This window comes from Cygnus atratus, chromosome 19, assembly GCF_013377495.2.
Source record: "Cygnus atratus isolate AKBS03 ecotype Queensland, Australia chromosome 19, CAtr_DNAZoo_HiC_assembly, whole genome shotgun sequence".
In the NCBI taxonomy this organism is placed as follows: Eukaryota; Metazoa; Chordata; class Aves; order Anseriformes; family Anatidae; genus Cygnus; species Cygnus atratus.
Window position 1 is genome coordinate 7611215 of NC_066380.1, and position 26549 is coordinate 7637763.

At 45.5% G+C, this 26549-nt stretch overlaps 1 protein-coding gene across 1 annotated transcript in view; it reads left to right on the forward strand.

The window, feature by feature from the left end:
- Positions 1–26549, forward strand: part of BRINP1 (BMP/retinoic acid inducible neural specific 1) — a 58590-nt gene that overhangs the window by 14572 nt on the left and 17469 nt on the right. Inside the window, exons 2-4 of the mRNA XM_035555293.1 lie at positions 15928–16118; positions 22921–23090; positions 24386–24491. Of these exons, the coding sequence (XP_035411186.1) occupies positions 15928–16118; positions 22921–23090; positions 24386–24491 (467 nt within the window). The remainder of the gene's footprint in view (positions 1–15927; positions 16119–22920; positions 23091–24385; positions 24492–26549) is intronic.

Here is a 26549-nt window from a genome sequence, read left to right on the forward strand (position 1 = left end):
CTATAGTTGGTGTGAAGAAAACATCTTCTCGTTAATTTATTATGGAGCCTGAAATGAGAAAAATCCTATAGAGAAATGCAGGGTACGGTTTCCATAGAGAAGCAGTGCACCGCACCAGAATTTATTTAGTGTGTGGGCAGAGGCCTTCCTAGAACCAGCTGCAGCGTGGCATTCGCATGATAAAAAGTCCCGGTGTAGGAAGAAGCCTCACAGACTCATCGTGTTTTGCTGGGAGCCGTCTGACTCCTGCAGATCCTGGGGTTTCCAGAAAGGATGAGGTGGTGGGGCCCACGAGTGTTTCAAAACACATTCCACCCTGGATGAAGACCATCTGGGCAGACAGAAATGGCATGTGCAATGTCCCAGGCTTCTCCTTCTGGAGAGGACACTTAGTCTTTTTGGAGTAAGATGATGCCCAAAGCTCACTGCAAGGAGAGGAGTCCCCAGTCCGAACCTGAAGGCTGGTCGCTTTATCCACAAGTCCTCCTAAGCATCCCCCTGACAGTTTCTCCAAGGAATTGTGGCCTTCTCACACTGTGCTTCTGACTGTGTTCCTGGCTTTGGGGCAGCAAAGTAAGAATCCAGGACACCGTTGTGTGATTTCCATCTCTCATGACGCCAGATAGTGTTTTGTCAGCCCCACTGTGATCAGTAAATGACAGGACCCCACTGTTTTCTACACTGTCTTCCACGGAAACCATGTCCCCAACCCTTCTGCAGCATTAAATAGGACAGTTACAGAGAATAAATCATAAATAGCAGCAGAGAGAAAATGAGGAAGAAAATAAGAGAGTCGCAGGCAAGGGAGGAGAGAAAAGAGAAATGATCTCAGCTGGGACTGAAAGGGAACAAAGAGTAAATGAGGCAGGGAGATGCACGGAGGCTGCTCCAGATGGCCAGCCCCACTGACGTCAGGCCTCTTGCACCAGCACATCGGCGAGGTGTGCGCGAGGGGAGATCGCCTGCGCTGAGGTGGGGACTGAGAGGAGGTGGGAGAAGCCGGCAGCTCTGCCTGTGCCCAGGGACAGGGGAAGTGGAGGAGCCCCCTCCTGAAATGCAGGATTTAGGGACCAGAAACAATTCTGGAGAGGAGGAGGCTGTAACACGTCGCCCTTTCCAATGGGCCACGTCTAGTGGTTTCTGTAGGGCTGGTGCTTTCTCTCTTTTCCTACTTGAGCTTTTCACATGGGAACCTTTGCTGTTTCGGGAGTGTTTGTGCCAAGCAGCTGGCAAAACACCAGTCCCCAAGGGAGAATGAGTGCCACCAGCCAGACCCCGGGCACACTGCTCTGTGCATTGCCGGGGGCCTTCAGGAGATGAAGGCAGGAGGAAGACAGAAGAAGCCTGGTTGGAAAATGGTTGTCTCTGTTTCTGTGGCATACCAACTCAGTGTCTCCTCTGCTGCCGTCTCACAGAATATCATTTTTCTGCCTGATGTGGAAGGACAGGGGCACTTTAGCATCCTGCTCTCAGGACCCGAGAAACACAGGACAAAAGGGACCCTCCAAGGTCCCAGCATCCCACCTCCTGCTCTGCTGGGCACGACGTTTTGCAGTTTGAAGAATTCCCATCCTAAATCTCTAGGACTGTATGGACAGTCTCTTTGCAGACTGCATCTCCCAGCCTTTGGCTGCTCCCAGAACCCGAGTAATGTAGAAAAACCTAAATAATAATTCTCTTTAGTTCTACCACAGACTATTGGACTTGATACAGGTGTGAGCGGATGGCAGGCTCTAGCCTGGGGCTGTGCAGGGGAAAAACTAACTGATTTTTAATGGCAGCAGGGACTCTTGCAGTCATCTAATGTAAAACCGATCTGCATTTAGAACATTTATTTGTGGCCTGTGGATCTAGTCAGATGTGCAACAGCTAAACTACCCCTAGGATAACCTGGGGCTGCTCAAGGGGCTCCTGCTTTCATCTCCACAAACACCGTGCCTGGCCTGCAGCTTGGCCCCTGTCACCTTGGTGGGTCTTCATCAGCCGTGCCCCTCCATCATGCTTCAGCCTGCCACTGCAGCGAGCCACAGATATCAGCTAAGTAACACAAACATGGTTTTGTAATAAGTTTTCTATGCAGCTGGGATAAAATGCCAAACAGCATCAGAAAACAATCAGGCAGAGAAACTTGGCGCCGCTGATGAACTCACGGTTTATAATGGTTCATTGCCCAGGAAGATTGGGGCTCTAAATACAGCCTCCACCTGCACTGCCAGGCACGGGGACAAGAGGGGCAATGAGCTGGGCAAGCAGGGATGAGGTCCAAGAGGTGGGGTACCCAGTGCATCTCCTGCTGGGACTCAGTGGATGTTTCCAGCCTGGTATCAGGGTTGGAAAAAGATACCTCTGATCCTTCTATCTGGAGATCAGCAAATGCACCAGCAGCTGGGCTTGGTGAGTAACAGCACAAATAGGTCTGCTGCAGAGGCAATGTTTGGGTGAGATAAACACGCACTTAGCCTGGAGGCCTCTGGGTGATGCTCTTGCTCAGGGCCCTTTATCTGCTTCCTCCCACTGCAGGCAGATTTAGGATGCCTCTCACCCCCCAAAAGGCTTGTGACAGCTGCTCCCCTGAGCAAGTTGAAGTTTAACCCAAGCCCACTGCAAGGAGATGGTGTTTGACCTATCCCCCTTATTCCTGGCACTTGCTCAGGCATTGGGACATTTCCAGCTGACAGCAGGAAACAATGGGACCTGTTCCCTGCCAGATCTCACAGATTTTCTTTTTTTTTCCATTATTTGTAATACTGGAGGGGGGAGGAGGGGATTCCTATCAGCTTTCCCCCCCTCTTCTTTAAGCACTCCAGGTTTGAGTCACATAATTGTGTAACTCACAGCTTCCATTGCTTCCATTTAAAAAAAATAAGAATAGGCTGTCTTTTAGGATTGCAAACAAAAACCAGAAAAGATGAGTCTTTAAGTCTCAAAACCCAGAAGCCAACTAAAAAGCGTTGCAGATATTGTTTTGTTCAGTAGGTAAATATATACATATGCCTCAGAATCCTGGGGTCTGGTTTGTTACTTCTGAGCAGAGGCTCAGGGGTGCAATAGCACAGAATCCCTTATTCAGCCATGGGTATGGCTTTAGCTGACAGGCAGGCTAGGAGCTGCTGCTTTTTCTTCACCCAGTCCTCACCCCCTGAAGTAGCTGTGAGGGGAGGTTTTCTCCTTAGCTTTCCTGCAGCATCTGATCTCCCCAGACAAGGTTTCCAGTGCCTTGTCTCAAAGAGATCCTGATGTTAACTTTGCCGAGAAAACCTGCCATGAAAGTGAAAGGTGTGGGAAAGAAGTAAAAAACTGACCTCATGGAAACTCCCACACAGACTCAGCAAAGGATCCCTGAGCCACAGTGAAGGCACGAAGCAAAAACCTGCCAAGCCAAAATGAAAATCTGAAGCATAAGAGCCTTTACTGAAGAACAACCCCTTTACCCTCTATTTCACTCCCTACTAACCTGAACAAAACAAAACAAAACAAAACAAAACAAAACAGAAAACTCCCCACACAGCTGACTTCTATTTCCTCCTTATATACCTCAAATGGCTGCCTTACAGGGGACAGCCCCTTATTCAGGGACTTTCCTTAGCAACAGGGCTCAGCTCCGGCCTTCTGCCCCAAACCCCAAACCCCAAATTCAGATGCTGCAGAGCCACTCTGCTTGCAGTGCAGAGCCCTGCTGGACCTTCAGGCTGCTTTTGCATGCAGGGCTGGCTGCTGGCTGCGCTGAAGTCAAGGAAATTTTGTTCTTATGTTCCCCAGGACCTGAATTTCACATCTGGACCTTTGCGTGCACACAACTTTGCAGATGAATTAAGTGATTCATGCAGGTAGGCACTTACACAGCTTGGTGCGTGTTGCAGGGCAGCCAGCAGTTTGCATTCCTGCCCTTCCAATGAACTCCCTCCATCCCCACAGTTTTTATGCCTACAGAATAGGTAGAACAAGCCCTTTTAGCTATTTTGGGGGTGCCTGAGGTTCAGTTGGCTAAGGAAACACTCTGGTGCTCTTTTTTACACTAAACCAGCCTCCTGTATCTTATGGCTATGATAGAGTCATAAAAAGAGAGGAATTGAGACAGCCTCAACTTGAAGTGGTATGGATTAGCTAGAGGCCTTAGAGATCTACAGCCTCCTCTCCCAGACCGTCCTGCACGTTCTTCTTTGCTGATTTGAACACAACAGAGCTGGCAATCAACATAACCTTCCCAAAGGAAGTGGTTTGCATTTCATTAGATTGATTTCGTAACTGTTGGAGTCCTGTTACCACGCGGAAGATGAATGTCACGGGTGTGCATTTGATCCCTCACCGTTACTATAAATAAGTCCAACACCTTCCTCTTGGCAGGACATCATACATTTCCGCTGCTTATACATAGCTCTTGAGTCCTCCCCAAAGGGCTGGGATTTAGGAATCTATGTGCAGTGGTGTTTTCTAAAGACATTTACTCCCTGCCTTGCTTCTGTTCTCCATTTGCGTGTTGCTACCCTCAGCCCTGTGGAATCCGATGCAAGAAACAGACTACTGAAGTGAGCTGAGCAGGTAGCAAGGACCCTGGGGGGGGACTGTTGCATGGCACCAGCAAAATGGACGGGTGCCTGGGACACGAGTTTGGCCATGACCCCCCCATCTACTTTAGTCCTTGCTGGGGAAATGCTTTGTCTGGCTCCAGATCTGGGGTAATTCTGTTCATGGCAGTGTTGGTTGCCTGTTAGATCTCTTCCTTGAAAAAGCTGTCCCTCTCTTGGTTTCTCTGTCTACGGTGACACATTTGTTTAAAATGCTTTAAGATCCATGTATCAAAGTCATAGGTAACAGTTAAAGGAAACATGACTCAAGATTGGGAAATTGCTAAGCACATGCCTGAATAACCAAGTTCTTTGGAGCATCACAAAGAGATCCCAGAAAACAAAGGTATTTGCATTCACTCATTCCTGTTCCCTGGATAGAACATGACAAAAAAATAAAGCTTTTCCTTTATGAAATGTTGCACAAAAGGCATAGTTGTCTTTTTATTGCAGGCCACTTTGCAGCATGCAAAAAGATTGCCTTTCTTCAAGAGTTTGTGAATTTTTATTTTATTGTAGTCTTTTTATTTCCTCCATCAAAACATGTCTGAGTTTGAAATGGCATGACTAGGAATGAAAATTAAATACATCAAAACTGATTTTTGTTGAAATGAGATTTTGGAGCGATCAGGGAATGTTCAAGGCTTTCTCACTGCTTGTGTTCAGTATTTTTGCTAAAGAGGGATGTAGTCTGAGGAAATGGGTCACCTTTTTCCTAGAGAAAATTTCTTCAATTTTACTGTAATTCTGAAATGTCACAGGCTTTTTGGGACAAGCTGGTTTTTTTTGTTGGCTTTTTTGTTTCTTTTCTTTTTGTAATCTTGAACAAAACACAAACATCTTTGACTATGGATGGTTTGAATTTCGCTGCAGCTGTTCTCTGCAGCCTAATTTTTCAGCCCTTCACCTCTCACCTTATGCCCTTTGCTAGTAATTTCAGGCCCAGTTACCACCTGATTTCTATGCTGAGAGGGGACAGTCTCTGCATATAGCCACTGTATATATCCTGCCTTGCTGGATGTCGCTGTTAAAACTGGAAGCCTTAGCAATCAGCCTGTGTGTAACAGCACAGCTTGGAAACCAAAGGGATATTGAGCTGCAGAGCTTGGGGTGAAAGACCAGAAATGGGCGTCCTGAGGAACTGTGAGGAGGATTCACTATTTTCTCCTAAGCCAAGTAAGAGGAAATACTATTATGGCACTATTGGAATAAAGCATTAAGGATCGATGAGGGAGAGGAAGGTGGTTTTATTTTACAATGACAGAACAGATTATATTCACTTGTGTTCTTATACCCCACATGCTCATGAGTGCTTTCTGCAAGATGCCTTGCAATGGCAGGGGTATTGAGGGATGCTCAGAAAGAGTGATCGGGCATTGGGACGGGTTGCCCAGGGAGGTGGTGGAGTCACCGTTCCTGGGGGTGTTCAAGGAAAGGTTGGACGTGGTGCTTAGGAGCATGGTTTAGTGGGTGATAGTGGTGTTTGGGGACGGTTGGACAAGATGATCTTGGAGGTCTTTTCCAACCTTAATAATTCTACGAGTCTATGATTCTATGCCAGCCATTGAGTGTTCACATCTTCTGAGTTATTTGGACTGGTGACCATGTGCTGGATCTGTGTATGCCTTTGGGTGCAGGCAGTGACCAGTCCCTCCACCCTATTGCATCTCTGCAAGTCATGATTTCCCTACAAGCTCTTTACACACAGCCCAAGGAAATCCCCCTGAGAGGAACCCCTAGGAGCCCTCTCTTCCACCTGAAGGATATTCCCCAACAGAGAAGGGTATATGGAGCTTCTTCACTCAACCTGGACAAAACCCCTCAACCAGCCTGCGACACAAGGTCCCTGATGTAAGCAGGTGGCTTTGCCAACTGGCTGTCTTTAGCCATCCAAGTCGCCCACCAGCATCCACGGCACATGGCTGGCAGTGCCTCCATCAGCTGAGGATGACTCAGGGCCGAGGGGGTGGGCGAGAGGGGATGGCTTTGCCATCGCTGCCTGCACGGGTACTGCTCTCGCTGAGCCCACGGGCACGGTCATGGTGCCCAGATGGCTCTGCCAGGATGGCCGCGGGGGCACAGCTGGGTGTAGGAGGCAGGAGGGGCTTGGTATTTAAACAGCAATTTTTTTCCTCCTGAATTTGAACCTTTGCCAAGAGAGTAGCACAACTGACCGGAGGGGGGTGATGGCTCCATTTTCTAACAACACCTCAAATTTTGAAACATGGTTGCACGCTGCGTTGGGGAAAATTTTGTGCTTTTTGAGAAAAAGGGCAATCAAGGCTAAATTTCTGATACATGCTTTCCCAGTGCTGACAAATGTTGTACTTAAGTAGCCAGTAGTGCAGTAGTCAGGTACCTAAGCATGTTACGTGAGAAATTAAAGATCAAGCACACATATATCACACTTTTTTCATCTGAGTTTACTATGAACCAGGACAAGTAAAGAACAAAGCTTGGAGCTGTGGTGTCAAGATTACCAACTTGCTATAGCTAAAATTAGGGGAAAAAGCTCCAGTAGTCCAAACACCTATATCTTCAGGAAACGAAGCAAGTGCAATTTAATGAAATGAGTTGTTCCAGACTATGTTCTTGCTACAGCCTTTGGTTCATACTGCTACATTTCTGAGAACATTGGTAGACAATGGTGACCTAGTCTAGATGGTGAATTTTGGGGCAGGGCATCCCTGGCTTGATAAGAGGCTAAAAGGGGTAGAGAGTGCTCTCCATGGCATGATGTAGACCAATATTCCCCTGGAGGATAAACTATCTGCTCTATAAATTAGAATGTGTCTGCCTGTCTTCCATTTGAAACTTGCTTTCCAGAAATAATAGATCTAAATACTTTCAAGTATTAGCCAGGACTTCGTGAAGAGTTCAGTCCTCTGCCCTACTAGAGTCCTTCAACATGAAGAATTATCTATTAATTGTTATTATTATTTTCTTACCTGAAAGAACAATTTGGGGTCTATTCCTGTTTCTGTCCCATGCTCCTGTACAGACTTAGTTAAGTCTCTCACCATCCTATGTCTTAGCTTCCTTCCAACCTGTTGTGTCTGACTGACTGATGTGTTGAGCGTAAGAACACACAAAAATAAGAAGGGAATTGGAAGAAGTGTGGAAAAGCTAAAATTGTACTTATTATTCCAGCTTTCCTCAAGACCATACAAAATGCTATCAATGACTCAGATGTTTCCATCTGTTGCTTCAAACTGCTGGTCTTTGACAGCATGCTTGTGACAGCTCCGTGACTTCCCAGGATCTGCTTTCTCTTGAATTCTGGGTCATACTACAGAAACATAAATCCAGGAGAATATGCTATGAAAAAATATTATCAGTGTCATTGTAGTCATAACTGTAGAAGTCAAAATGCCTGTTTCCAAGTTTCTCTAGGCTACCTCAGATATTTTACTGGAGAATTGCTCTGGCTACGTTTCTTGTGATTTTTATCATAATTCACAGTGAAGGAATGGGTGTCTCTACACTGTCCGTTTCAGCGCTTGGAGCACAGGACCTGGCAGCCTATTACAGTAGCTTCCTCGGTAGCTTAATAAACCATGTCTGGTTTAGGCAAGTTTTTATGAGGAAAACAGCAACAGAACAGAACACTTCCTATTGTTGCTAATGTTTGTTAAGCTGCAGCCATGCTAACAATGCTGGAAGCTCTTGTGAAGATGTCACTCTGGCTTCTAGCAGCCAGTATCAACCACTACGTAAATTGTAGTGGCTCAAAAGAAGTGCCGTCAGCCCAATACTGAAAACAGCTGAAATGGTGTTAACAGTAATGGGAATTACTTACAAGTGAGTCTCCAGGGTGGAGAAGGCTTAAGCAGGCTGGTGTTGGAAAGGGCACCTCTAACGCCCGAGGTGTGTGCTGCTTGCAATGAAACCTGCACAAAGGATATCGTGGGGAAAGCTGACTGGGAGAAACACCCCACAGGCAGTTTGTGCTGTAACCTGGTGGGCGTGATGGGAGGGAATTGGACCAGCTGACTTAGGTGAAATATGGGAGTGGATCAGCAGATGACAGATGAAGGTAACTGGTGAGCTTACTACATGCTGAAGTGTTTAGGGGTTACTATATGTTAGCTGAGGGTGCAGAAACATCTAACTTAGAAGCAACCTCATTCAGCAGAGGGGGTAGTGACCTACTCTACTGTGCTTGCTTGTGATTGTCTGATTGCAATGGTAGCTATGTTTGGATATTAAGTCAGAGCTAGGAATCACAGCCACATATTGGATATGACAAAATTTAATACTGAGCAAAATTAATTATGACCAAATTTAATGTCCTATCTTTTAACTTGTATTTACCTATGCTGAAACACTCTGCTTTGACTTTCTAGTAATACATTTATTCCAGTTTCATCTTCTTTTAAACAAATCGATCTTGCCAGCACCCAACAATTACTTGCTGCCTCCTAAGAGACCCAAGTGTAGTCACATCCTAACAGAGAACACAGGACTCAGAGTCATGTTTGTCTGATTGGTTTTTAATTCAGTGCTGGAACAATCTGTTTACCCAGATACTTTCAAGGTCGCATGAAATCCACTTAACTTTGAAGTCATTTTCTTTCTTATTTTTTCTTGCAAACTTCGTGTCATTCTGGACTTATTATTCATTTCCCTTTCTTATACAAAAAAAACCCTCAAAATTTTCAGCCCTGGAATGTTTTTATTTTTATTTATTTTTTTAATATCAGAGAGACAAAAGGCAAATCTCTGTAACAGGAGAATCTAACAGGCTGAAATTATCGCCTAAAATAGGGGGAGTTGTTGAGGTTTCAGACACCCTATCCAAGACCAAACATATGGTCAAAGTATACACCAAGGAAAAAGCAGCAGAAGATTCTTCCTCTGTCCTGAGGAGATCAGTGAAGGTGTTAGTAGTTGAAAAGCATTATTATATTTTTGCTACATGATTGTCTTGAGTGACCCAGACAGTGACAGTCTTTCCCTTGGGTTCAGTTCTATCCAGGTGAATGTTCCTAAAAGAATAAAACTGGTATGGAAAGCACAGCATTAATCGAAAAATCAATAGTCAATTTATTTATCTTATTTACCTGCCAGCTGTCATATCTTAGCCTGCCTGTTTGTCTGGTTGTTATGCAAAATGCTGTCAGATTTTCAGCTTAAGTGATTTCTTTTTCATTCTTCTCTAGAATTAGATTTTTATTTCTCTCTCTCTCTCTTTTTATGGCAGAGCTTCATCCTCTGTCTAATTTGGAACTAGTTTGAATCTATGGAGTGGGCTTTTCTTAAATAGATTAGGGGGTATGAGTGCCAAACCCTCACAGGAAACTAATTCTTGTGGTCCTTTGAAAAGCTCAGCTTTGAAGGCTGACTTCTTCATGCTGGCCTAGATAGAGAAGGGGCCAGGCTGCAGAGAAAACTGCTCAAAGAATATTGCAGCGCTCAGCCTGGGGCTGTCTGGCATTTTGAGGGCACAGACCTCATTAAACATCACCAAGCCCACCATGACCACAGATAGCCAGTACAGACTCACATTAAGCCAGATCTGGCAGTAAAAGATAAGCGTTATAGTGCTGTGGTTGTGCTCACATTCTGTCCCCATGGCATTGTTTGCAGAGTCAAGGGCTCACAGCAACCTGGAAGAGCTGTCACCCTGAGCACTGAAGATAACTACTACTTTGTGCAGCCCCTGACTGGGACAAATAGATTGAGAAAAGGAAATACAAATCAAAGCAAACAAACAAAATTCCCAGCTTTGTTGTTGGAGCATCCAGGAGGATTCCAGAGGACTTTGGGCTCAGTTCCTGATGCTAACATAAAGCTTATGCATTACCTTGGTAAGGTCTAAAAACTGTCTGTATTCTAGATCACACTCATGCTAACAACTAATAATACTTCTCTTCAACATAGGGGCACCCCAAAACATTAGTCTTAAGGACTGGAGGTGCTTGGACTAAAACAAGGGACAGACACATGTCTAGGCAGACTTACACCAAAGCCCAAGAGAACAAGAAGTCTCTAGGAGCTCTCTGCCTCTGGCCTGGCATCCTACAGACATCACCAAGTCAATAACGTGTGCAATAGGGCAGGCAGAGGACATGAAGTAGTGTTTTAACCTTGCTATTACTGACAGGAGTGCTGCCCTGTTTGGAAAGGCTCTGTGTGCTCATCACCTACATGGGTAGCCGATGGCTTTTGAGCTGTGATCTATAAAAAAGGATGGAGAACTGAGGAGCAGAAAGGAGCTGGGGCCCTCCCCTTGCCCACTGCCTACGGAGTGGTGGGGCTGGGCCAGTCTGCTGAGTGTGCACTGAGTGGGATGCACTAACTGCCCTGCAAACCCTGCAGTTAACACAGGCAGCATCCCAGGAGTGGGAGGTGTTGGGATGTTCTACTTAGTGCAATTGTTATGGACTTAGTTCAGTGTCTTTCTGCTCTGTTTTTTTCTTTCTTTTTCCTTTTCCCTTTCTTTTTTTCTTTTCTTTTCCCAAACAGACTCTGTCTTGCTCATTGTTTAATACATTTAATTTCTTTTTGGTTTGAAGCTACAATCCCTGAGGTCTGTACTGAACTTGTTTCTTCACTTACATCCTTTGGTCGCCTTCGCTGTTTGAAGATGGGGAATTTAATTTGCTCCGACGGCCTCTCTCTTTCAGACTTCTCTCCCAGGGTAAAGATGCTCATGCCCTTGGATTCTCCTAGCCTTGCTGCTGCTGCATGGGTCTGGATGATGTACCCATTCCAGGCTTTTGACTTTTCTTCTCTCTTCAACATTTTTCCCCTTTTTTGTGTTGTTTTCCTGGAGGGGTCATAGTGCTAATGAGTGCGGAGGCATCCTTAGTGACTCCCTCTGTCTGACATGCATGGCCTTGATGGCTAGCTCATTAACGCACACTCTGAAGGGGCAAATATTTTCTCAGACATAGCCATATACAAGGAAAACGTGTGACAAGGAGGAAGGACTGAAATATGCATATTTGTCTCCCTGAGGCTACTACATGTACTTCATCCCTCTATTTCCTCTCCTCTCCTTTAGGCATTAGCAGCAAGACACTTCCTACCCCTTGCAGCCATTAAAAGAGCAGACTCTATTCAGTGCTTTCACCAGATATTAGAGAGCAGACTCCCCTTGCTGACCTGGCAGGCATTTTCCTGTGTACTCTGCCCATTAGCATGGTCTGTCTACGCTGGCGAGACATTAGAGCATAAACAAGTGCCTCTCCTCCACTACTCAGACGTTAGGTCATAGTTTCTCCTTATCCCGTCTCTGCATCAGGGATACAGATTCTTCCTCCTCCTTGTTAAGAGGTTTATCTCCTCTATGAAGCCCGTAAAAGCTTCCCCCCCTGGCAGAAGTTCAGGTGCATGCCAGGGATTTCCCCCGAGGGTCACAAGGCTCTGTATTAATCCCAACTGTATCGGGAGGTACCATCATAATCTTGGTCAGCTCTTTGCGACTCCTTCACCTGGAAAACCAGCAAACAAGAGGGTTTATTTATTTATTTATTTATATTCTTTTTTATAAAGTGCCTTGAGACCTGGGGAGGGCTCACCTGTGCTTACCAGGCAGTGGCATTAAGACGGTGGTGACGCTGAGGTTTCTGAGAAGCAATGATCAGTGAAATGGCATCTGAGAAGGGTTTCTGGGAGGAAAAATTTCAGTGCCCCTTTGTACACATCATCCATAAATCCGAGGCCTGGATGGATCCTCCAAGGATTCCTAGATTCAAGGATCTAGTGGTGACAAGAAGGCAAGAGTGTGCTTACCTAGCCTGGTGCCATGGATTCTGTTTTGGCCAATAACAGCTGCTTCTGCAGAAAATGCAATTAAGTCTGACATTGAAAGTTAATAGAAAACCTGTTCTTGAAGGTGTTTTCTTCACAGATTTCAGGAGTTACTGGTTGGTTCATCCCCTAAGGCAAGAGGTGTACAGTTTCCTGCAAAACTCCTTTTATATTTTATTTTTTAGCCACTTCAATAATTCTAAGCTATTTCACTGGTCATATTCATTAATGTCAAGTCTGTTTTCCAAAATTGTACCATAATCTTGTCCTCGGGTGCATCCTACAGCACAGAGCTCTATAGCGTGCACTGAAGATTGCTGGTATTCGGAGGGTTGCTTTGAATATAAAATATGCTGGTACTGAACCAGTCAAGTTTAAAATGTGGTCAGGTACTTGTGGTCATTAATGAGGAAGCTAAACAATACTATATCATCTGCTTGACCAGTCCCAACCAAGCAACAATACACAGGCAGGGAAAATAGCCAAATACTCCAAATACTATGCTATAACCTAAAAAAAAAAAAAAAAAAAAAAAAACTTGAAGAATGTCACTAAGTAAATTCAAATAATGCATAAATTAGAGGGAATTGCAACTGGCTCATAGATATTCTATGAGCAGAAGATAAACATCTAAGTTAGTTGCATAAATTATTCATCATAACATATTTGCCCAGCTTTTCTCATCAGCTCTGAAAACCACACATCTAGACATTTGGAGAGGATAATAGAACTGGGCTTTCACCTCGATGAAATGCCCTAGGAGCAGGAAGCTCCGGGGAGGGACTGCATGCAAAAGAACCCAGTGGAAAAAACTCTCCTTCAGTATGATGTGTTAGATGTGGATGCTGCTAAGGAGTTTTCTACTACATGAACGGGGACTGAAATTTTTCCTTGGTAGCAGGCGAGGTTGAAGATATAGTGACTTCTTTTAAACTCCTCCTTTTGCCTCTTGGTAGTGGTGGCAAGAGATTATTTTGGACCTGATGTAAAAATAAATAAATAAATTAATTAATTAATTAAAGTAAAATAAAAAATTCCACAACCTATTTTTCCCTTGAAAAAAAATATTTACCAAGTTGTCATTTTCTCCTTCAGTCTTCTCCCATCTGTTCTGCCACTGCTTTCCATTACAGGGCCCTGACTGTAACTTTTTGCCCTGCCTGCCTCCACCCTCTGGAGACATTTCTTGGGTTTGGGTGTTGATATATCAATAAAGCCCTAATAGAACAGCTGCATGTTTCAGCTCCACTGTTTTTGCTTTGGAATAGATATTTTGACAGTGACAAAAGCAAACTTTTCTATGCTCTGTCTGGTAACATGAAGCATTCCCATGGCTTTTTCTGAAAACATGCTGGCTCTAGAGGGTTTATCTCCCCTAACTTTATTGATAGCACTTTCAGGAAGGAGCAATCTGAAAGCAGAAGTGTGCTTGATTTTATGGGAACTAAAAATTGTCCCTTTGGAGAGGAAGCACAGGCAGCATTTTTCCTACACTTATGATCTTTATGGTAGGAATTTCAATTTATTATAAGACCTTGCCTGTCTTTTAGCATCCAAATTTGCATCTTCCCGTGCAGTGTAACTGCTCTGTCATGAAAGGACCATTCCTTCTTCATGCAAAGGGGATTTTCTTCTAGAGCCAGGTTTGGGATCATGAATGATGACAGCAACCTGTCTCTGGAGTGTCAGAGATTAGCTCTTTTTCTTCACTTTTAAGGTTCTACCTATCATCAAAAGCTATTGTGGGTCCCCCAAACATATCTCTCCCAGAGATACTAAGTAATGGATTTTTACACTATTTTGGGACTGCAGAGGCAACAGCTTCATACAGTAAATTCATGGATGTTGCTAACAGACTGTTGGCTCCAAATCTGTCTGTGGATAACAAGTACATGTTTTTTCCACTCATGAAGTTAAGATCCTGGTGTTCCTTCCGTCCTTTTTCTTTCTTTCTTTCTTTCTTTCTTTCCTCCTTCCTTCCTTCCTTCCTTCCTTCCTTTCTTTCTTTCTTTCTTTCTTTCTTTCGAGATTTTTCTGGAAAAGACCTATGCTCTGCAGATTTTATGCTTTGACATTGGTGACTTCTAGGATGCAATCTGCAGGGTGTTCTGCTTTGGGATTTTTCCTTGGCTTGGGAAAGCCTAGGAGCTACAGAAGGGGCATTGTCTCAGATGTAAGGAGACATTTTGAAAGAAAAAGCTGTCACTTTGTTGTTTTAATGAATGCACTGCTGTTAGGCAGCCTGGGGTGTTGTGATGGTATGCAATCAAAATAAATACATGCATAATTGCATTAAATAAAATAACCTAACACACATAAAATGGACTGGGTCTAGAGTCAGCCTGGGAACAAAAAACTCTGCCTTGTGATCCTGGCTCTGCAGCTGACTTATGGCATCTCATATCTGCTTGCTTGTCAGGTTCTTCACCAGCAATGTGGGATTGCTGGTGCTGGTTGACACACATTGAGAGAAAGTGCCATGTCAGTGCCAGGTATTGTCATTCCTATTATTTAAATGAAATTTCTGTCTTAAATCTTTTTTAAAAGGAATAAGTGAATGAAAAGGGACAGAGAAGCCTGTGACTTGATTATCTGGGAGATGGGTTAAGATAGTGCAGAAGTGTCATAGGAGAGTGGTTATAAATAATATCCTTTCCTTTCAAGAAGGCCGTGCTCAATAGTTTTCAAAGGACATTAAGAGGTTTCTCATCTTTTAGGTGCTCAGCTGGTGATGTATTTCAGAGGCCTGGTTTTTAGTTTGCAGGTGGGCAAGTTTTTCTCCAGACATTTCCCTTTGTGTTGTTTCAGAATGGATACTTTTAATAAAGAGCTGCTTTTGCAAACATTATTTTTTTCCAGTTGTTATCAGTTTTAAAGAAGGGATTTGAAAATCACTTTATAGGCTTAAGAAAGAAAGAAAGAAAGAAAGAAGGAAAGAAAGAATAATGAAAGGAATAGAGACGAAACCTCCATTTTCATCCTATTCTCTGTTTATATTTGAATCGATCCTTTTGGATAGTTTATCAAGTAAATTGTTTTTCAAGCTGATTTTTTTGCTGGACTTCCTAGAGCTGAAAGATTAAGATGTTGGCACAAAGTGTTATTCCTTCAACCTGTTTTACAAAAGCAGTAGCTTTGAATACCAAGGGGGCTTGCGCACACGGGGGCAGAAAGATGTAGCAATGATCAGACCAGTCTACATCTCAAGTATGCCTAGTTGACTGGTTGTTTGGTGATGGAAGCCAGAATTTGCTGCTTGAGGGAGAGGTGTAAAACCCCAAAGTGTGTGAGGGTGAAAGAACCAGCCTGCTTTCTTTGTAGAGAAATGCAGCCCTGTGCCAGACATCTCTGGAGACTCTGAGGCTGCCTCCTCGGCATCCCAGACCCTGATGCTCAAAGTGCATTGTGGCTGTGCAGTAATGTCTTGCTTCTCTTCTCCTTCCCCTCCCTTTCTGTCCAGCCTTGCAGCCTCATGTGTGTATCCATGCAGGGGTGTCCAGCAGGATCGTCCCCTTCACCATCCTCCTTCCCTGCCCTCAGAGGCTCTCCCTGCCCCTCCAGACTGAGAGCCTCACCCCTCTTGTGTTCCTGTCTTGTCACGTAGGGAGTTTGCCCGTTGGAAGGTGAGGAACACAGCCATCGAGCGGAGGGACCTGCTCCACAATCCACTGCCCCTGATGCCTGAGTTCCAGAGAAGCATCCGCCTCCTGGGCAGGAGACCCACCACGCAGCAGTTCATTGATACCATCATCAAAAAGTACGGCACCCACATCCTCATCTCTGCCACCCTGGGAGGTAGGTGGACAACCTGGACCCTTTCACACCAGTGTCGGTGGTGGGGTGGAGAAGGCACCGGGCAGCACCTGCAGACCTTTGGCCGTGCCACATAGGGTCTGGCTGGTAGCGCAGAGCCAGGTTCCAGCTCCCCCAGCCTCATCCCATCTCATCGTTAGGTTTGAAAGCCTCCAGAGTACAAACAGCCTTAGCAAATGAATTCACAGTGCAACGGGTACATGTTCAGCATCTGCGATACGTGTGCACCTGCACTCCTCTGACACCGGCATGTATGTACTGGTGTGCATCAAAATAAAAGTGCTTCATTCAGCTGGGGAGCCTGTCTGCTGTTCCCCTGCCCCGGCCTTAATTCAGCAATAGAGTGTGTTGATCTCTCTTTTCTTCAGTATGAAACCAAATGCAGGGGGAAAGCATCCTTTCTGGATGGAAGTGGAGGAATTTTAAAGAGCTCCAGGAAAAGGGGAGCACAAGGAGCTGGGCAGGGTGTGTGTGCAGCACAGGGAGGTCTGTGCTGAATGCGGGAGTGAAAGCAGTAACAGGGGCCCAACCACTGAAATAACACAGCTGAGTAAAATTCCAAGTGTATAGAGAAGGACTGTAGAGAAGTTTGCCCATGCAGGCAAAATATGTCAGTGGTGCCAGAAGACAGAGAACTGTAGGGCCATTAACCCATATGCAAGCACTGCCATCGGTCCTGCATAAACATTTCAAGTACTGAGTATTGGAAACAGGAGGGTTGAAAATCAGCAACTTTCCTGTTGATTTTTTTCACTTGTATTATTTTTACCATTCATTATCCCTTTGGGATGTGCATTTAAATGCCTTTGCTTTGAGAACAGGTATCCATAAGAAGGATGCTGCACTGGTAAAGGCTCTTAGTTTTAGTACAGAGTTTGTTGCTGTCACTTCTTACAGTGTATCTGACCTCCAGCCTTGCCACGTTGCGAAGTTTGTAGTGAACTTTGAGGAATTTCTGGCCATCTGTCTGCTCCCAAAGCATTCTGCAGACACTCAGATGAGATGCAGATGAGATCAGATGTGTGCACATGATTCATGCACAAATGAGGTGGTAGGTAAATTGATGCATTTCCACTGAAATCGAATGACCTCTCATGCAGCAACTGTCCTTCAAAGAACCTCGAGCTGCTCTTCCAGCCCAGCGACTCGAACCGGCCACTCCACCAGCAAGACGTGTGAGAGAAGGAAGGTCTCCGTGCACTGAAGTGTGCGAGTAACTGCCTGCATCAGGCCTTACAGAAATCGCTGTAAAGATAAACTCTTCTTTATTGAGGAAACAGTTTTCAGGACCGTATTACAAAGCCCAAAACAGACAAGTAAGAAACCATTAAGGAAAAACGAGATTTCTGTTTGGGTTCACTTCTCTTTCCATTGACATGCCTTTTTTTCCTCCTCCCTGTTCACATCCCTGGAAATTTGAAATAAGAAAGACCTTTGATGTTGAAATATATTTTTAATTTTGCCTGGGTGAGGTTTTGAATTATTCACAGTGGTTTGTTTCTTCTCCTGATTTTACAACACAACAATTTTAAATATGCAGAGGCTTGTAACGAGAACTGGTGTTGGAGAAGAGTGCTAAATGCTCGATCAGCCCAGAACACGGTGAGCAACGGTGGGGGGAAAAAAGAAGGATTTATCTTGGCAATGGCAGTCCTACAGAAGATGCAGATGAGGCTGAGCATGCATTATGCAAGGAGGACACACTCTAAAGCACAATCTGTGGGCTAAACAAGACCGCTGGGACATAAAACCAGACATGTCCTGGCAATCCCAAGAACCCTGGTCTCCTCAAAAAAAGTTAGTCATCCTGTTTTGGATTACAGTGCTTTGTAATTTAGCCTGATGCCTTATTAGGTTGCAAATGAGTGACAAATGCAGAGGACATTTTTTTTGCTCTTAAATGCCATCTGTTGCAGGGACCCCAGGAGGCTGGGTGATGGCTGAGGCCAGCCCAGGCTGAATACAGCAGCTATTTTCACACCTGGCCACATGAGGAACACTTCTGATGTCTTTCAACCTGCAGAGCAGCTGGGTCCCTCCGGAGCCTAATAAAAACCCAGCTCTGCTCCAGTTTAATTCTGACAAAGGGACTGGTGAGGGGTCATTTTGAGGGCATCCATGCCCTGGGATGGAGCGCACAGAGCTGAGAGCCAATTTGCAGGGAAAGCCCTGAAGGAAAGACAACTTTGAACATAGCATCCGCTTAATAAATGAGAAATTAAGACTTAATAATGCAGCAAAAGTCTATTAACCTCTCTTGATCTAAGGGTTGCTTGCTCACATACACTCTCCATGGGGATGCAGTGCTTTTCCTGGTCTGCGCACGTGTGCACAGCACAGGTTTCCAGCAATGTTATCTCTGCTCAGCACCCTTCCCTCCTAGGGACAGCATTTGTCCTTCAGGAAAAGCATCAGATCTCATGGGCTTTACCTTCCTCTCCTTTCTTCCTCCCAGTGGAGGGGTCCAGATGCCTCAGGGAGGAAAAGTGATGACTTTTGTTGGGAAATCTTTGATCTCCACTGCCCCAGAGCACAGGGTTCTCTCGTCTGATGTCTGGGATTGTTCTCTGGATACCCAGTGCCCTGAGCTGGCGGAAGGGGATGGGGAGCAGGATGTGGCCTTCGCTATTCATGAGGAAATGGTTGGCGACCTGCTAAGGAGCTTGGATGTGCGCAAGTCGATGGGGCCGGATGGGATGCACCCGAGGGTACTGAAAGAACTGGCGGAGGAGCTGGCCGAGCCGCTTTCCATCATTTATCGGCAGTCCTGGCTATCGGGGGAGGTCCCAGTTGACTGGCGGCTAGCCAATGTGACGCCCATCTATAAGAAGGGCCGGAGGGCAGACCCGGGGAACTATAGGCCTGTCAGTTTGACCTCAGTGCCAGGAAAGCTCATGGAGCAGATTATCTTGAGGGTCATCACGCGGCACTTGCAGGGCGAGCAGGCGATCAGGCCCAGTCAGCATGGGTTTATGAAAGGCAGGTCCTGCTTGACGAACCTGATCTCCTTCTATGACAAAGTGACGCGCTTGGTGGATGAGGGAAGGGCTGTGGATGTGGTTTACCTTGACCTCAGTAAGGCTTTTGACACCGTTCCCCACAACATTCTCCTCAAGAAACTGGCTGCTCGGGGCTTGGACTGGCGTACGCTTCGCTGGGTTAGAAACTGGCTGGATAGCCGGGCCCAGAGAGTTGTGGTGAATGGAGTCAAATCCAGTTGGAGGCTGGTCACAAGTGGTGTCCCCCAGGGCTCGGTACTGGGGCCGGTCCTCTTTAATATCTTTATCGATGATCTGGATGAGGGCGTCCAGTGCACCCTCAGTAAGTTTGCAGATGACACCAAGCTAAGTGCGTGTGTCGATCTGCTTGAGGGCAGGAAGGCTCTGCAGGAGGATCTGGATAGGCTGGAGCGATGGGCTGAGGTCAACTGTATGAAGTTCAACAAGGCCAAGTTCCGGGTCCTGCACCTGGGGCGCAACAACCCCAAGCAGAGCTACAGGCTGGGAGATGAGTGGTTGGAAAGCTGCCTGGCCGAGAAGGACCTGGGAGTATTGGTTGATAGTCGGCTGAATATGAGCCAGCAGTGTGCTCAGGTGGCCAAGAAGGCCAACAGCATCCTGGCCTGTATAAGAAGCAGTGTGGCCAGCAGGTCTAGGGAGGTGATTGTCCCCCTGTACTCGGCTCTGGTGAGGCCGCACCTCGAGTACTGTGTTCAGTTTTGGGCCCCTCGCTACAGGAAGGACATGGACGTGCTCGAGCGAGTCCAGAGAAGGGCGACCAAGCTGGTGAGGGGTCTGGAGAACAAGTCTTACGAGGAGCGGCTGAGGGAGCTGGGCTTGTTCAGCCTGGAGAAGAGGAGGCTCAGGGGCGACCTTATCGCTCTCTACAGTTACCTTAAAGGAGGCTGTAGTGAGGTGGGGGTTGGTCTGTTCTCCCACGTGCCTGGTGACAGGACGAGGGGGAATGGGCGAAAGTTGCGACAGGGGAGTTTTAGGTTGGATGTTAGGAAGTACTTCTTTACCGAAAGGGTTATTAAGCATTGGAACGGGCTGCCCAGGGAGGTGGTGGAGTCGCCATCCCTGGAGGTCTTTAAAAGACGTTTAGATGTAGAGCTTAGTGATATGGTTTAGTGGAGTACTTAGTGTTAGGTCAGAGGTTGGACTCGATGATCTTGAGGTCTCTTCCAACCTAGAAATCTGTGTCTGTGTCTGTGTCTGTCTGGGAGCTGTCTCAGTGGCTCATTGCCTGCTTCATGTTGTCTGGGGACCCAAAGCTAATGGTGGATCTCCTGCTGATCTGAAACCGGTGTCACTACCAGATGCAATTCAAGCCAGGCTTCCCAGTTGCTGTCTGTCCAAGGCACCTCTGACCCCAGCGTTCCTCTCACTACAGTCTGCACTGAAAGGGTCTTGAGTTTTGTGCCTTGGCTATTAGAAGGAGACACGATATTTTTTTTTCCCCAAAAAAAGCTGTTTTTTCCACTTCTGGTATAATCGCAGAACTGATGATACCTGAATCCCACAGGTTCCTCTAAGGTGCAGCTCAGGCAAATTACTCCAGGCCTACCCTCTTCATTCACAGCCTCATGAAATGGAGGCATTCTGGCCCCATTTACATCAGCTGCATCTCCATGCAGCTAAATACTTATGTTCCCTGAGCAACACAACACTTTGGGCTCAAAGTACACCACTTTCACGCCGATCCAACCTCCGCTCCCCCAAAACTCTCCCACGAGGCTGTCCTTTCAGTGGCAAACAAGTCGCCTCATGAAAATTCACAAAGTCTGACCTTCCTTCAAATCCCCCTGGAAAGCTCACCTCAGCGATGAAACCTGAAAATGCATTGACAGCGGCCAGGCATCTGGTGTGCTGTAGCTGCTGCTTCTCACGCTAATCACTGCCGTCTTATTACCTCGTGCTTTCCTGGTGTTTGTTGTATACACCTGTAGTGTCTCGTCAGATACTTGGATTTTAAATCCTCCGGGAGAGGAACCATCTTCCTGCTGTGTGTGTGGATGTGACAGAGCTTTGATCCTTGCCAAGGACTCTGTACGCTGCCACTCAGTGCATAATAATGTTAAAAGTAAGAAAGGAAATCAGAGCTGGGCATTTTCCAAGGAAAACTTTTTTTGTGGAAAGTAATAGTGATGACGCTGTTTCTGCTACAACTTTGGTTGTGGTCAGAGGATAATACGTTGTTTCTTACAAAAGATTAAAGACAGAAGGTTTTCCATGCCAGGCTTCTCCACTTAGCTCCTATGAAGCCAACTAAAAGATTTCAACTGATCAATTCCTTTGATGAAAGGTATCTTCTTTGCACCCAAAATTTCCATTTTTCATCTCAAAGCCAAAGGCACAATCCTCAACGTACCAATTGCTTGAATAAACTGAAATACAATACAAATATTTTGATTTTTAATCAGAATATTTTTGGTTTGTTTTCAGACATTTGGCTTCTAGATAAAAGCTGAAACATTTCCAGGGAAAGGAAGGGGGAGGGATTACAGGCTTGTGTGGGGATTTTGTTGAGTTGTTTTGCTTTATTGTTTTGTTTTGTTTTTCTTGTTTTGTTTTCACGTAGGCAATAAAAAAATTGGGCAAATCAAATTACTTCAGCTAATTAGAATTTCTAAGAAAAGTAAGTGCTTGTTCACTAAAAAAAAAAAATACAAAAATGCTGAGGAGCAAAATATTTCTTGGCCTAAAAAGTGGTGATGCATTTTTTTGACCACAATATCACTGTCAGAGGCAATGTATTCATCAGTGGTACATCTATCAAACCAGAACGAATCATTCTTCTCATTAAGAAGGCTATGTAGAAATGGCATATTCCTACCTTCGGTGTCTATTCTCTTCATTTATTAAAATCAGAGCTTCACATGTTAAGGATGCAGGAGGGTGTTCTCCATTTTTACTCTTTTAATGCCAGCCTCACGTTAAGAATGAACCAGATTTTAATCTAGATCACATAGCACAAATTGAACTTATAAGTAAATATTACTTCTAAGCTTTGTGTCCTTTTCATATATCTCTTGTTAGACTCAGGTTTCTGCTAATATTCAGGATGTCTGCTGCTAACAGATCCCAACTGCTTCACTCTCAGACTCTGTGCTTACTGTCTCAAATTCACTTATCGTTCCTTATCTTGAACAATGTTTTTCACTCCCCACTTAGATTCACTAAATGAGACTCTAGGAAGGGAAACCAAGCAGAGAAGGGGCTTGGTTTAACTTTTCTTATTTGCTCCCCTTCACTCACCCTTCACCCTTTTGCATGGCTGCTGAAGCTAAAGAGGTACAAGTAGCATTTGTTTGTCTTCTGTACCCACCTATGTACCTATGTCCTGATTGCAACTTAAATCATCATTTATTCCTTCTAGAAATCAGGGTGGAGACTTTCATAAGAGTGACATCTGCTCCTGCCAGGTGTGCATTGTTCTAAATGTACTGCTCACGGAGAAGAGCATTCCTCAAGTGGGCTGAATCGTCTGAATCCTTTCCAGCAGCTGGGGTGAAGCTGTACTAGCTAATAATGTCCAAAACGTCATCTACTGACTTGAGTGGAGCTGCTCTATAAGTGTGGTGGATCTAGCCTTACTGGTTGAAAAGAGAAGGAGGCTCATATATTCTAGCTCCTTAGTACGGATGAGGAAGGGTAGATTCATCTGAGAGTGTTGAATTTTTCTTTCTTTCAGTGCAAAATAAAATATCATGTGTTCCCGTTGAGGTGACCCTACACGGCAAACTCCTGGGCCCCATTGACAGCTCCTTTTCTTTTTGCTGCAGGAGAGGAGGCCTTGACCATGTACATGGACAAAAGCCGCCTCGACAGGAAGTCAGGAAACGCCACCCAGAGCGTGGAAGCCTTGCACCAGCTTGCTTCCTCCTACTTCGTAGACCGTGATGGCACCATGAGGAGACTCCACGAGATCCAGATCTCTACCGGAGCAATCAAGGTACCGTGTCTTGCTCCAGGAAGCAAGAGGATCATATTCCCATGCCAATAATGTGGGGACTTGGGGCAGGGCTTCGCCAGTCCAGTGTAATATCTTTCTTGATGACAAGTTGTTCTGTTCCCACACTGATTTCCCTAGGGTGAGTTGTTCTGGTAGGGACCTTACAGAAGAACTGATCTCCCCAGGGCCAGTAATGTCTGGAAAGATGTGGGAATTCATTGTGATGGTTTTGTAGGGTAGGTGACAGAATACCGTTGTGTGTGGTAGTGACCTCTGGAAGGGAGAGAAGGAACAAATGACCCAGACCAGCAATGGAAATTGGAGGGGAAAGGCAGGTCTGTGAACTTGGCAACCCCATGCACCCCAGAAGTATTTTCATCTTGTAGCTCTAAGTCAGCTAAACATCTCTCAGGTGAATTCACTACAAGAAAAGGTGAAAAAATAAGTGTGGCATTACTGAGGCATCTGGAATGAAATGGACTGAGAGACAGCTTGGGGGTTGGAGCAGGAAGGAGGGGGAGCTGCTCAGAGCATACGAAATAGGGAAAATGGCTCTGCAGACAAAGGCTGCCTTCTCTGAAAGCAATCATCTTATACTGGGGAGGGATTTTATTGTTGCAGAGTTCACTCCAGGGAAGGCAATGTGGATGGAGTCATCATTGTTAGCCATTTCTGAAAGGTTTCAGCTCTTGTTATTGTTCTGTGGTGTCTCATGGCTGAGTCTGTTCCCTCCTGGATGGGAAATCAGATTGAGATATTGAAACAGTGACAGCAGATAATCGCCCTTTGTGAATTCAGGAAGGGCAGCTCTCCTCCATGGTTGGAAACCAACAGCAACAACCACAGCGGCAGTGCTGCAGGTCATCTGTGCCTCCATCTATCCTTAGCACGAGGATGGTGTGCACATATGCTGTGGGAGCACTAGGTGCCATTGCGGGCTGGCAATCTATCTCTGCAGCTTGCTGCCCGGTAAGAGAAGCCAGAGAATAATTCTTCCACTGGCTTCTGGTGCTCTCCATTGGAGATCCTCTATGAAAAACATCAATCTGTAGGACCCCGTTTCCAAGCCCAGAATAACATGTTGAACCATAACAAAAGCAGGCAAAATTCACTGTATTTTTCCCACCTTGTGAGTGCACCAAGCATTAGCCATGTCTGTCCAGTGAGGGGCATTTTTCCCCAATTACATAAGATGTATTTTGGGTTGCATCAGATGGGTCTGAACTTGGCTGGGGAAGATGTGATGCTTTAACCAATGGGAACACTCCCCTCTCTCTTTTCTACATCCTCTACAGGTAACAGAAACTCGGACTGGCCCCCTGGGCTGTAACAGCTACGACAATCTGGACTCTGTGAGTTCTGTCCTTCTGCAAAGCACTGAGAGCAAACTCCACCTGCAAGGTAGGGCCTGGGAGGAGGCAGATGGTAACAGAGGGCATGGAGCAGGGGGATGAGATGAGAGATGGGTGGCCCTTTTTCTAACCTTTTCCCCTCTCATTTGCTTGGATTGTCATCTGCATTGTAAGTTCCCTGAAGGAGGACCAGTGGCTTCTGGTGGCTTCACATGATGCTCAGCACAGCAGGGTTAGGGCTCAGCAGGGCTGAGCTAGAGGCACAAGGAGCTGCAGACTGGACTTGAGTGAAGAATCTGGGTTCCCTCCCACCCCTGCACTGAATTGTGGTGGATTTCTGTGTATTATACATTCACCAATATAAATAAATGTGACCTTTTCCATTAATATTGAAGGGACATACTGCCCACATCTCTCTTTGTCCCTCCCAAATTGCTGATTTGCGTAAGAAGTTTGCAGATCAGCTTTTGGGACTCTCTAATGAACATAATCTTCGAGAAAAGTCACAGAGGTTTTATTTGGAGGCTAGAAGCCATGGCTTCGGTCCCAGCTGGGGAGCTAGTCCAGAAGTCAACAGATAGAGGTCATGACTGAATTAATAAGTAAATACATGCTGGTTAGCAAGAAGTCAACTTCAGCAGAAGGAGAAAATTCACTGGGCATGTAATTTACTAAGGTTATTCCCAAGTTTTTGAAAAAATAAGGAAATGTGGAATTTAATTGCTAATTTGCCCAGATGGTTTTATTTCTGGAATCCTTGTACTTGCACAAATTTTAATTTTTCAGATGAATAGGCTACATTACATCTTCCGCTTTGAGTATAATTTGGCAAGTGCCATTTTAATCTTGGTTTCACAGAAACTGGGTTTCATTTACTGAGTCATGTCGCAGATATATTATTATTGTTTTTGTTATTTGCCTTTAAAAATAATAGGCAGGTTGCTTTCACTATTCCGGTGATTGTCTAAATCACTGAATTCTGGTACTTACCTAATTAACAATAAACATTTTGAGACTTTTTATATACTGTGATGATGGCTGCTGGTAATGAAATCCTAAGGATGACACATCAGATAAGTAGGTAAAGAGCTAAATAGACAGACTGCTTGACTTATAGGCAGACAAACTGGTAAGCAAGTAAATCAGTAGATCTCTATTGGGTATCTGGTCCTAAAAGGGAAGAGAAAAAGCAAGATAGCTGGGAGGGGGAAGGAGAGGGAGGAAGTGGGGGATTTTAGAAGAGAGGGGGCATGGAAGATGGATGAGGCTGTGATTTCCGATAGCAGCAGACAGAGGGCTGCTGCTGCAGGACCTCATGGGTCAACCAGGTTTCATGGACTTCCATAGCATAACCCAGAGCAGAAAGGGGCTAGATCCAATCCAAGGCAGACGGTGATGTAAGGAAGGAAGGTAAGAGCTCTTCCTAATAGAACAAAGTGACCTTTAAAGCTACACCTGGGTGTTTTCTTTCAAATCCCGAGTGCGGTTCTTGGGATAATTACCCGGGATCCTTCTTCTGCTCTGAGAGGCCTCATTAGGAATTAGTCACAGGGCTGTGGGTAATGGATTGTGACCGAGTCTCCTCCGATCTGATTAGCAGCCAAGCATGAGCTGCTGACAGAAATCCATGTTACTACCTTCGTGTCACTCTGGCTCCGAGGCCAGCTCAATAAAAGAGCAGCATCTTCGTGACAGGGAGAATTTCTATTTCTGAACTTGCTTGTTGCAGCCCAGTCCTGAGAGTCATGTTTTCAAAGACCTGCCCTTTAGGAGATGTGGTGGCTGGACCCAAAGCCAAGCCAGGCTTGCAAGCAGGGTTCAGAAAGGTCAGCCAGCCTGGAGATGTAGGGGTGGACCTGGAAGTGCAAGGTTCAACGCCTGTGGTTACATGGACAAAGCAGCATCACTAATTCATAAACCAGCATCCTTGTGGGTCCAGCATGCATGTACATCTCTATCAGACCTCTGCATTGTGGTCTACATACATGTCTATTTGTCACAGAGCTCAGGTTTCCCATCTTCCTAGCACTGCCTGGAGGCAGCTCCCCTGCCTTGTGCATGGGGTGGGCTGTGCAGTGATGCATCCTGCTGTGGGCCAGGGTCTCAG